Consider the following 13,145-nt stretch of genomic DNA (forward strand, 5'->3'; position numbering starts at 1 on the left):
TCTAACTTATTCATTCAAGAAATATCACCCTTCACATAGATGACAGGTTTCAGAGTAGCAGACGTGTTAGTGAGCTGTAGCTCATGAGAGCTTATGCTCTAATACATTTGTTAGTCGCTAAGGTGCCACAAATACTCCTTTCCTTCACATAGAGAAGTTCATGGTCTTCTAGCGGATCTCCTGACTTCCCAAGTATCTTAAATAGATCATTAAAGAGAATGTAGCTCATCTCTTTCATGATTCCAGAAGGACACTTTCAAGAGGCTTCTTGAGGAAACTTTAACTTAGGCTATATAGTATATATCCTCCAATACCTATGCAGATTAAAGTGACTATATGGGCTCTGATCTAGCATCCTTGTTTCCTCCCCCCTCCCCCCCCCCCCATGGCAGGGAAAATTTAAAGGTGAAGAATTGATCTTGAACAAGTAGAAAAGATTATCTCTTCTCCTATACATTTTAAGCACCTGGTGTGAAAGTCATGTCAGACATTTTATTATGGAATGAAGGACAACTTTTAAACTATGAATGCGTCTCTGGATCCAAAAATAACAGGGTCCTAACCATACTATTACAAAAAACTAACAAATTGTTACATAAAAACAAGAACTAAAATAACTATTGATTTAACTAAAAAATGTCAAGGAAAATAGTAACTATGCAATGAAGGATAAGGGAAATAATTCCAACACCACTCTCACCAGCAGAAAGAGAGGAACTGAAGAAAATAAAGGGGGAAAGGTTAACCTTTCTAAACCACTGTTGGTACTTTGGATCTGTAGCTTCAGAGATTCCAAGGTCAGAAGGGGCCGTTGTGATCATCTAGTCTGATCTCCCGTGTATCACAAGTCATAGAACTTCCATAAAATAATCAATGTGAGCATGCTACCCAAATGCTAAGCTGTGCTAGCATACTCCTACAATCATGAAGCACAACATATGATTGCCAGATGGGGGATCTGCAAAGGCTTTTTCAAGAAGAAAAAACTCATGCTTGTAAAATTAAGAGTATGTCATGAATTAACAACTGTATGCATAAAATATACTGCACAAAATCTTCAAGTACAAGCTCAGACATGATAACACTACGCACCATCACTGGACATCTTTGGAAATCACCTAATGCTCATGCATTGTGGTAGACAGTGTCCCATGGTGTGCAGAATTTAGTTCATGAATCAGAGGGTAAAATCAAGTATAACCCAGAAACTGAGCAAAAGTCATAATTTTTAGAGACCAAATGAAACTCACAGTAGTACAGAACAATGATAAAAACACTTTGGAATCCATCAGCACACACACTAGAAAAATGTTATGTAGTTGTTTAAATAACACTGTGTGTTCTTACACACACACACACACACACACACACACACACCCCTACCTTTTACAGTCACAGTAAAGTAAAAGATTAGGCTGAGAATAGTCAAAAACATGTGTGTTTATTTACCTGAGTGCTCAGACTTTCATCAGCAATATCTAAATGTATGCTTCTTGACTGAAATACCAGCTCTGAAGTGGAGAACTCAAGTGGTGGCTGCAGTACTGTAGGAGAAAATCGAAAAATTTAGAGAGCATCTTAAAATATTTCTGAAACTTTTCATTAAAACTTTATTTCCACTTTACACATTCTTAACACCTGAAGAAGGGCCCTGTGTAAGCCTAAAAGCTTGTCTCTTTCACCAACAGAAGCTGGTCCAATAAAAGATATTACCTCACCCACCTTGTCTCTCTCTCCAATATCCTGGGACCGACACAGCTATAAATAACGTTCTTAAACTGACAGATTCTCCCTTTCATTTAAAACCTGTCCTCCCTTTCAGTGTCTACAAATTGCAACCACAATTAATATAATGTAAATGTCTACTTGATTATGACTTCCCCCCATAGAGGGATACAAATTTATGTGACATTAATTTTGCACCCATCAACACGTCAGTTGACAAAAGGGAAGTCAAGTTTAGGTCAGGCTAAAAATCAGACTCATGTCTTTACTTTATAACACTAATGCTATAAAAAGAGAGAACAATACGCTCTTCCTATTTCAGATTAACACAAAAGGGAGTCAGACTTGGTCCTGTGTGGACAAGGAGAAGTACTTTAGAAGTCCAATCAATGACTAAAAAAATTTTTTTAAATAGTGAACTGGCATTTCTTTGAGCCCCATCTATTATTTTTAAATCACTAAATATTAATTTTCTGTAATGATGGAGAATTCAAGTAGTATTTGCTTCATTGTTTGGCTACTAAAAGTTTGATACACCTATTATTAGCTTCTTTATTTTTTTAGTAGTTCTTACTTTATGCAGATTTTGCTAGTCACCAAAGAAGATGTATATATTTATCACTATGGCATTACTTTTCATTTAATACAGTAATTTCTCTTCTCCAATGTCACAGTAAAGAAAGCAAAAGATGTATGATTTACGACAAAGCATTAACTGCAGTCCCTGGATGGGGGAGCTGGGTGCATGAGGAACAGTCCCTGGCTGGGGGAATGGGTGCATGTGTGGCTCAGTGCAGGGGGGACAGTCCCCGGCTGGTGGGCTGGATGCATGGGGGGGCTCAGTGTATGAGGGACAGTCCCTGGCTGGGGGGGGCACCCCCACCGGGCAGGGCTCCCCATCTCTGCAGGCAGGCTCCACAGCCAGGCTCTCTGGGTGCTCAGCCCAGCCACAACCCCATGGAGCAGCGTGGAAGTGAGGGTGGCAATACACAATGCCATGCCACCCTTAAAATAAAAATTAATTAATTTTTGACAGGTAAGCATGTCAATTTAAAATGCTCCATGGCAGACATTTGCCAGTGTTCAAATGAAAGGTACTACATTGATTTGAATCATATCACTGTCGTGTAAACAAACACAAAACCTTTTAAAAAAAAAAAAGACGCATGGGTACTATACATACATTGTTCGGATGCGGCCCACATAAACAGAGAGAGCTGTGTATGTGGCCCACAATGGTAAACAGGTGGGAGAACTACTGGTCCAGAGGGTGGCTAGTACATAACATGGTGTGACAAGGTAAAGTAGCTGCCCTGAAAGGGTTAAGGGATCGCTGACTATCCCTGCTGGGCCCACAAGGATCACAGAGAAAGGGTACAGTATTGCCAAATCCAAGCATTGAGAAGTCAACTCTTAAATGTCAAAAATAAGATTTTTTTTTAAGACATAATAAATACTGGGTTCTTTTTATTTGGTTTCTGAGCCTTTAGGGTGCACTCACTTCACTTTTCTTTCAAGCTTTTCTCCACACTTATGAGAGCTAGAAACTTGCTAAAAGGAACCCCAAAAAACAGAAATCACTGAGTGCGTCCTCTCTTTCCTCACGGGTAGTTGAGGCACGGAAAAGCCTCTGGGGATTGTGACCACTATTTTTCAGTTGAGTCATTTTATTTTGTGTTGATTATGTCTTTTGATATAAACAACTAACTGTACACTGAAGAAAGGGCCTTGAAGTCCTTGGCTGTGCAGTTTGCTTTCCTTCCCGATGAAACAGCTCACCAGCCTACATATGATTTCTGGTAACAAAACATCCACAGGACACTGAAACTGTGCTTGCTACCCTCAAGTTCAGAAAACTGCATGACTGCAGATTAGGGCTGCCAACTTTCTAATCGCACAAAACCAAACACCTTTGCCCCACCCTCTGCCCTGCCCCTTCCCTGAGGCCCCACCCCCACTCACTCCACCCCCCTTCCTCAGTCGCTTGCTCTCCCCCACTCTCACTCACTTTCAGTGGTCTGGGGGTTGAGATGCAGGAGGGGGTGAGGGCTCTGGCTGGGTGGGCAGGCTTTGGGGTGGGGCCAGAAATGAGGGGTTCACAGTCCAGAAGGGGGATCTGGGTGAGGCAGGGGGTTGAGGTGTGGGAGGGCGTGCGGGTTCCAGGAGGGAGTTTGGCTGTGGGAAGGGGTTGGGGTGAGGGCTCCGGAAGGGAGTTTGGATGCGGGAGTGGGGGGCATGCAGGAGGGGGTGCTGGCTCCAGGAAGGAGTTTGGATGAAGGAGGGGGCTCAGTGTGCGACAGGGGTTGGGGTGAAGGAGAGGGTGCAGGCTCTGGGAAGGAGTTTGGGTGCAGGAGGGGGTTCTGACCTGGGGCCGGGAGGGAGTTCAGGGTACAGGCTCCAGCCAGGTGGCACTTACCTCAAGCGGTTCCCAGTTGGCGGCGCAGCAGAGCTAAGGCAGGGTCCCTGCCTGCCCTGCTCCCCACAGCTCTGAAAAGCGGCCAGCATGTCTGGCCCATCTCCTAGGCGCAGGGGTGGCACCACACCCACAAGCACCGCCCCCCACAGCTCTCATTGGCCACGGTTCCCAGCCAATGGGTGCTGCAGAGCCGGTCCTCAGGGTAGGGGAAGCATGCGGAGCTTCCCCGATCGCCCCTGCACCTAGGGGCTGCAGGAACACATCGGCAGCTTCCGGGAGCCACGCAGAGCCAGGGCAGACAGGGAGCCTGCCTTAGCCCCGCTGAACTGCCAAATGAACTTTTAACAGCCCGGTCAGCAGTGCTGACGGGAGCCTCCAGGATCTCTTTTCGATTGGGCATTCTGGTCAAAACCCAGACACCTGGCAACCTTACTGCTGATAGAATGGTTCTGCTCTCAGTATGAGCAGTTCTGAGAACACACACATACACAGTAGGATGCCATCAACTTCTGATGTATCTGCCAACTGTAGTAATTCTGCTTCCAGGACTGTCTCAGGTTCTCAAACCCTGTCCTAGGTACTTTTAATCCCAGGCAATGGCCCAGGTAAGAGACACCGATTTTTTTTTTTAATAAAGATTACATATGTGTGGAAAATACACAGCGTCCCACCAAAAGAAATGCATGACTCGTGACTAAGCATGGGAGACAGTATTTGTAGAACCAGGCCCTTAGATCTCAAAAAGCATGTGTGTTATCACATTCTGTTTTTCAATGTGACATCCAAAAATATCTCATCAATAACAAATGTCATTTCTAAGGTGGTGTAATGGAGTAAAACTATTAAGTCCTTCTCTCATAGCACAAAAACATGTTTTTCTATTGCCCACAGTATCTGAGCATGGTTTAGTAATATACTGAGTGTACAGAACACTTATTTAGTATTTGTCCCCCAGAAAGGATTTCTGTAAGGATATAATTAAATAGCCACAGAATAGAAGAAACTATAACCTAATTTATCAGCTACTTTTAGAGAAGGTTCCTTTGGCTTTTAAAATATTTGGATTGTGGCAACCCACAATTATTTCAGACTACTTTTTAGTGGCATTTATTATGCAATGGGATACCAATTTAAGATATATTCTGTACACATCCACTGCCATTTTTTAAATCAGTCTAGTCAGAGTTTTTGTTTATATCTAGTAATACTGAATAGAGTAGTAGTTTATTGTGTGTGATAGCTATTATATTTTACAGTCAAATATACGTTATCTGTATTTGTAGGTGTGTAAGAGATAAGAAGTCTTCCAAATATAAAATTACTTGGTTGAAAGTAAATTTTAACTCTTTGATGTGTTTTTAATTGATTGTATTGATTACTGAAATGCATAATATATGAGGTACCTAAAGTATCTTTTATTCATTAGAATATTACAAATGCTCATTGACAGTGGATCTTAACTTTGAATTAAAAAATAAAACTTTGTTCCAAGGGTTACATTCTACACTTCACTTCTTCTGCATATAAAAAGGGGGCATATCGATCTTTAAGGTTTTATAAGAAAGATTGCCATTCATTATCAAGATTTAATGATTGCATATAATTTCACTGTTCCACAGAAAAACAAAAAAGCAGAAGCAAAAGATAAACATTTCCTTTAATTTTGGGCCTTACATAAAATCACTTCTGCACTATCCATTTGTCACTTTGTTACACTGTATTTATTCTTTTTACAGAGACATGTTTGGTTTTTTTTAATAATTTCACATTCATATCTGTACTGGGATTTAGTTTCAATTTTGTTCAAGAGAATATATGTGGATATATTCAACAGAAATTGTTTTTATCCATAAGGACTGCACTGCTGCAGAGAAGAACTGTTGAGGGCAAACACTATGTCAAAGGTCAGGTCTTAGGTTTGGGCCCTGTAGTGTTAGAAAACTCCAACATTATTTCATTTCCTAGAAATCTACCCTGTTCCCAGTGTTCTTACATATTGGAGTTCAGGGCTCAGCCTTCTCTGCTACTCAAAATATTACAGCAGTATGTGAACACCATCCAAGGGGAGAAGGGTAAGAGGATGATAAATGCACTAAAGCCTCATTTTCTGATAGTCAATGCATAAATTGAACACTGAGGACAGCTATACTAGAGGTCTCAAGTAGTAGGTGTATGCAGACCAGCATGAAAGAGAGGGTCAGTAAAGAAAGTGGAAGGTACAAAAAAAATCCCACAAGATGCCAGTTTGCTGCTAGCGGCAACATACCTGGGAATCTGGGCACTCACCTGCCTTTTAAGGGCCAGAAGAGAGAAATTTCCCTGTTCTTCCTTAAAGAAGCATATGAACAGAATACCCAGCAGTTCTCTCCAGGCTGGATTACAGTCACTGCATCAGAGCCATGTTTTAATTGTACTAATTTTTACAGAGTCCCAGAGAAAAGATACGGAGTGAAAGATGTGCTATTTCTCCACACTGCCTGCTACTACAGTTGTGGTGGGGCTAGTACTATCAGTCAGTAAGAAGAAAACAAATTGTGTTGTGGGTTAACTAAAAATAAAATAAAATAAATGAAAACAGACTTCTGACTGGCAGAAGTATATTTTCCCCCCAGTGCTTAGATACTGAATATACCAACAATAAACAAAGCAACAAGGTGACATTTAATATAGACAAGGGCAAACTACTACACTTAGAAAGGAAAAAAACCAAATTCACAACTACAAGATGGGGGAGAACTGGCAAGGTGGTAGTATTGCTGAAAAGGACCTGGGAGTTACAGTGGATCACAAATTGAATGTGAGTCAACAATCTGATGCAGTTGCAAAAAAAGGCTAATATCATTCTGGGGTCTATTAACAGGAGTGTTGTATGTAAGACAATGGAGGTAATTGCTCTGCTCTGCTTAGCACTGGTGAGGCCTCACCTGGAATACTGTGCCCAATTCTGGGGACCACACTTCAGAAAATATATAGACAAATTGGAGAGAGTCCAGAGGAGAGCAACAAAAATTATAAAAATCCTGATAACAGTCTTCAGCTATGTTAAGCACTGTTATGAAGAGGACTGTGATATCAGGAAAAACTTTGTAACTATAAGGATACCTAAGCACAGGAATAAGCTTCCAAGAGAGGTTGTGGAATCGCCATCACTGGAGGTTCTTAAGAACAGGCTGGACAGACACCTGTCAGGGATGCTCTAGGTTTACTTGGTCCTGCCTCAGTGTGTGGGACTGTACTTGATGACCTCCCAAGGTCCCTTCCAGCAGTACATTTCTGTGATTCTCTGATACTTAATTTTTATAAATGATAGCAATATAATTCCAGCTTCAAAGATATAAAAAAATACACATTTAAAATTGAGTGAATAGATGCAAAGATACATTTGTTACATTTTCTAATTATTTGGTATAATAAATGCTAAATTAACCTAGTAAGTTCTACCCTCAGTTCTTTAGCTTCTAATTTTTCCTTTGCTAATGCTAGCAATAAACCCCTGAAAGGGCAATACAGAGCACACCACACGCACATGCGCTTAATATTCCTAGTTTACGTACCAGTTGCTTGAACGGTACATAATGGAGCAGCCACAGACACCGTTTGAGGACGAGGAACAATTATGTGCTTTTCTGACCCAGAAGGTGTTGTAGCTGTAGAGCTTTGCTGAGAAGATGGAACCTCACTGAAATTAACGTTTACTGGAAGACTGAAGTCATATGCTGCCACCTAAAGGACAAAAATACAGTTGTGATCATTTTCTCAAGGAAGGAAACAGCAAGTTTATGCAATACTATAGTCGTGATATTACTATTTTAGCAGAATTATTAAAACAATTTTTGAGCAAATTAACATGATGGCCTGATCATCTACCAGGGAAGTTAATGGGAGCTTCGTCTATTGCCACATGGTGTCAGCCATTTTAAGTACCCAAAAGCTCAGCTCTGCATGAGGCTTTTGGCACATCCTTATTTTGTTCTGTTTAACGTATTATCGCAGACAAAAAAAAAAAGAGTTGGATTTCAAGCTATAATCAGTAGCATACAGCAAGGGGGTAGGGGAGATTGAGTTTCAGAAAATTCTCCTCAATTGCCCAAGAGAAAAGTCAGGCTTTAGCATGCCCTGAACATTAACAAAGAAGTGGAGAGCCTTGGTGACTGTAAAGCCCTATGAGAAGTTGGAATAGCATGAAATCCATGTATCAGAACCCCTTTCCTTGTCTGATCATCATTCTAGCAAGCCTTTGCCACAAAGCACTAACATTGTTTTACTTTTTGTAAAATGTTTAGGGTGATATTTAACAAGTAAGCCAAATGACTGTGTTTTGACTCTCATACTATCATATGTACTAAGTTCTGCAAATGGTTATGTGATTTGTTGAGACAAATGCTGGGTTTTGTTTTGTTTTTTGCTTTGTTTGTTGGTTAGTGGCTGTTTATTAGTTAGGGCAACCACCTAAATGCATTCAAGGTTTTTAAAAGCTGCATTCACATAGTAAAAGAACTGAAATGCGGGATAAATGGATTATGCGTTACTGTGACCCTGCTTGTAACCTTAGTCAACTCAACTAGAAAAAAACTAGTGAATTATTCACAGCTTTTTGGTTGAAAGTGTGGTACTTCTAGTGTCTAGTTTCTGAGGAGCAATGTGAATATTAAACTACAAGGCGTGTTCAATATATTCAGAAGTCATTGCTGTAGGAAATGATTGCTACCACAAGAGCAGGAAGGGTTTCGTGCAGTTCTGGCAGAAGCAGACAAATATGGAAGGATGCATCTCCAATGGGAAGGAACATTTCTGGCAACTGGGAGGCAAGTTGGGTGGGAGGAGACATCCGCAAGTGACCATGAGTCAGGGGAACAGATATTCAGGTAGAGAGGTAGGGGAAGGAACTGGCAGCTGGGAAGCAGGTCAAAGTTGGTTCTATCTCAGGGAGGTAGTTGGAAGGAGAGAGCAGATTAGAGCTCTTTGAGAGTGGAAGATTTGCAGAAGAGCCAGATGGGGCGAAAATGGGAGGAGAAAAACAGTGTGTGGGCGAGGGGGAATGCTGGGGGTGCGTGAGAGAGAGGTAATAGGGTTCTAAAAAAGTAAAGAACAGAGCCAAGAATGAATATATTCATCGTGAATGTTTAAAGGGTCAATGTGGATCTGGAGCCTGAAAAAAATCAGTTTGGAAAGAGATGCTGGATTTTGATCCCTTTTCTTCTTCATCAAAGTACTTTTTTATTAGTATTTTACTTTAAATGAGTTAAATTAAAGAAAAGCTAATGCTAGGGGGTACATACACTTCCAGATGCTGCCTTCAGTTCTGTCATACTGGGCAACACACATAGTTTTCAAAATTGTCTCCATTTAACATTAGTCAGTGCTACTGCTGCCAGCTACCAGCTACTGCTTTAACTGTCAGCCTGCAACCACCAGAGGGTTATATATTTTAAGCATATCCTAGTATGCCTTGCCTTGTAATGAGTGATCTGCCCCCTGCCAGGTAGACAATAATATACTCACTGCAAAATAGCTGCTCTGATGGTATAGCACAATTACACAGAATGACTGAAAGGGGGGCGAGGGGGAGAGAAATAAAATGAAGATAAAATGAAAAAGAATACATTAAAATAAAAACTCAACTCATGAAAGCAGCACCTGGTAATTGTTTATAAACCTAAGGTTCCCTTGGGCTAGTTTCCCTATAAAATCATTAAAAATTACACGCTCATTATGTTCAACATTCTATGTTTTTGTTTCTGTAAAAATCATTGCAACACCCTTATTAATTCCAGTCCTGAGCATCATTTTGCAAACATTTAGCTCTATAGTTTAAAAGGTGACAAGGCTGGAAGCACTTTTAAACATACATAATTTGTGAAACCTAAAGTTGTATCTACTGCTGGTATTTCTGATCCTCACTCAACACTTGATTTCGTAAATCTTTACTTATTAGAGCTGATCAAGAATTTTCCATGTAAGTGGTTTTTTGACAGAAAATTGGGCTTTTCAACTAAATAAAAACTTTTGCAAAAAGTGTCTGCCTTCCATACAGATGCCCTGACTTCCCATGGATCCCTGAGGATCCACCCACTTTAAAAAAAGATCTCATGGTTCATTCTGCTGAGGGAAAATCTCATCCTCCGAAAGGAACAATATGGGAGGAAATCTCCAAGGGGATCCTCACTGAGATTCCCTCTCACAGCCCTGTCTACCACATGAAGGATTGGTCCAGGCCTGTATTTCTTGCATACCAGTGTCATATCTTTCTCTGAGAAGAATTCCTCCGTTTGTTTGACTTCAGTTACTAAGCTCTGTTTCTTTCTTCGTATCAATGCTGATTAAATACAACTCAATTTTGTAGCAACGTATTTTAGTAATGTGATGCATGAGAATCAGGATCAGACCAAGAAACACAGAACTGCTAATTCCCATTGTTAGTAGTGAGAAAGAAAGGACTTCAGACAACTCATAACGCTTTTAACAGCAGCATATCATTGTACTGGCAACAGTCTGAGGGGATAAAGTAATTAAAAGAACCATGAGACAAGGTTGCTGGGGAAAAAAGTTGTATTGTCTCACATTAAAATCCCAATAAAAAAATTAGAGGAGATTAGGTACGTTTGCCTTAAATCTATGTAAATTATGTTGTATACTATTTTATTTGATCTTAAGTGATAAAAATTAAAATGGCATTTAAGACTGAGAATGTAAATAACAAGCTTTCAATTATTGATATTATTAAATATATTTAATTGGGAAGCATTTAAATTATATGAAAACACACAATTTTTATGCACTTTTGGGAAACCTATAAGTAATACATGTATACTAGTTAATATGTTTTTCACCCATAACATTGTGTGGAACACACCACACTTAAAAAATTAGAGTCCATTTGATGTGTTATACATTCTCCACCTCTAAAATGTGGATAAGGATGCTTACCTCCTTTATGAAGCACTATATAAGAGTTAAGTGTTTATTATGTACACTAATTCAGACTGTAAAATGAGGCCAAATAAAAAGGATGGATTTATTTCAGATTATGTAAAAGGAACTCAGAATTTTATTATATAATCACATCACACTTTTAGCAAAGTGTTTATTTACTCTGTTTTTTATTATTACATCCATAGTCCATTATAATTAAGGTTGCGACTCTGTCACAGAGGGTACGGATTCCGTGAGTTTCCGGGACCTCTGTGACTTCTGCAGCTGGCAGGTGTGACTTTGCCCGGGTGGCCCTGGGGTCTCAGGCGGCTCCAGGGCCAGCCGCACTGCCCCACCACAACAGTGGCAGTCCTGGGCTGCCCCCCGCCCCCCACCAGCAGCAGCTGCTGCAGTCCCGGGCGAGCAGGGCCATCACCCACACACCCCTCTGCCAGCAGCAGCTGCCGCGGTCCCAGGCTTTCCCTCTCCCACCAAGCACCAGCAGGCACCCCAGAGTGCCCCCACACAGCACCAGCAGGCACCCCAGAAACCCCCCTCCAGAACAGCAGCTGCGCCCCCCCGGAGCTCCCCAGAACACCAAAGATTTAGTCAGGGGTATTTATAGTACAAGTCATGGACAGGTCATGGGGCCGTGAATTTTTGTTTACTGCCCGTGACCTGTCCATGACTTTTACTAAAAATGCCCATGTCTAAATCTTAGACTTAATTATAATAAAATCTAAATTAACAATTATGGGACACTACTTTGTTGCTTCTTATTAATGCTGACAGCTTTTTATGTAGGAGGAAGAATGCATATAGAAAGGTTTTTGACCATTAATGGTGATTTTTAAACTGAAAAATGTTTCCAAGAGAATGCAGTTACAAAAGGATGCCCTTGTAAATTAAATGGTATGTCAAGGGATCTTACTGGTAAAATAAAAAAGAGCATATCTTCAACCTTGCCTATGACAAAATTAAAAATATACCCCTACTCACTGAAAGTTCAGTCAGTCTCTTTTCCTGATTTGTTTTACACAGCCTATACTATTTTATCCTTTCCCAAGTTTTCAGAAATTGAGCTTTACCCCTTCTACAAACAACGAGTTTTAAAAATTGACCCTAAATCTGCGCTCACTTATGCGGGATGCAATTTCATTGATTTGCATCTGGCACATTTAAAAATAGATAAATAAATAAATAAATCAGTTAGAAGATACTGAGTGAAATCCTGGCAGCACTGAAGTCAACAGGAGTTTTGCCACTGATTTCAGTGGGGCCAGGATTTCACTCACAGGGTATGTCTACACTGCAAATAAAAACCTGCAGCTGGCCCATGCCAGCTGACTCACGCTCCCCGGGCTCAGGCTGCAGGGCTATTTAATTGCAACATAGACTTCAGCTCAAGCTCTGGGACCCTCCCACCTTACAGGGTCCTAGATCCTGGCCTCCAACCCAGAAATCTACACTGCAATTAAACAGCCCCACAATCCAAGACCCGAAAACCCGAGTCAGCTGACACACGCAAGCCAGGGATGTCTCTTTGCAGTGTAGACATACCCACAGAGTATAGACATACTGAAGCATGCTAGTCCCTTTGGGATTTTTGCAAAAATAAGTGAACAAAACTTTAAATAGATATACAGAAATGAAAATCTCACACTGACTTGATGTAGGATATAGCTCTGAGGCATACCAGGTCTGTAATTGAAAAGGTAGTCTTGAGGGGGGTTGACTGATGTCAGACTAAACCTCAGGGGATAAATTGAATGTGACCAATTGCACAAAATAGCAAAAAATCAAATTAGCTCCACAACGGGAGGTTTGGTAACTTCAGAAAGGTCCTTGGCAAAAGCAGACAGATTTTCCAAGATATTGGCATCTTGGGATATCGACACTGTACCGCCATAGTACAGACGGTTCCTACATTGACAGAAAGGTTTTTTTCATCTATGTAGTTAATCCATATAAGCAGGAGGCAGTAGCTAGGTCGACGGAAGAATTCTAAGGAAGGATCTCATTATTAAGTGTAGACCAGGCCTTATTCACCCCATCAATAGAAAACACACGTTATATGTATAAAGAATCTACC

The 13,145-nt window shown here is 40.8% G+C and overlaps 1 protein-coding gene across 1 annotated transcript in view; it reads right to left on the bottom strand.

Moving 5' to 3' along the window:
* CFAP47 (cilia and flagella associated protein 47) overlaps positions 1-13,145 on the bottom strand; it is a 627,152-nt gene that overhangs the window by 540,386 nt on the left and 73,621 nt on the right. Inside the window, exons 22-23 of the mRNA XM_077807214.1 lie at positions 7,696-7,864; positions 1,450-1,544 (exon numbers count right to left, since the gene is read on the bottom strand). Of these exons, the coding sequence (XP_077663340.1) occupies positions 1,450-1,544; positions 7,696-7,864 (264 nt within the window). The remainder of the gene's footprint in view (positions 1-1,449; positions 1,545-7,695; positions 7,865-13,145) is intronic.

The sequence above is a fragment of the Eretmochelys imbricata genome, chromosome 1 (assembly GCF_965152235.1).
Source record: "Eretmochelys imbricata isolate rEreImb1 chromosome 1, rEreImb1.hap1, whole genome shotgun sequence".
Lineage (NCBI taxonomy): Eukaryota > Metazoa > Chordata > Testudines > Cheloniidae > Eretmochelys > Eretmochelys imbricata.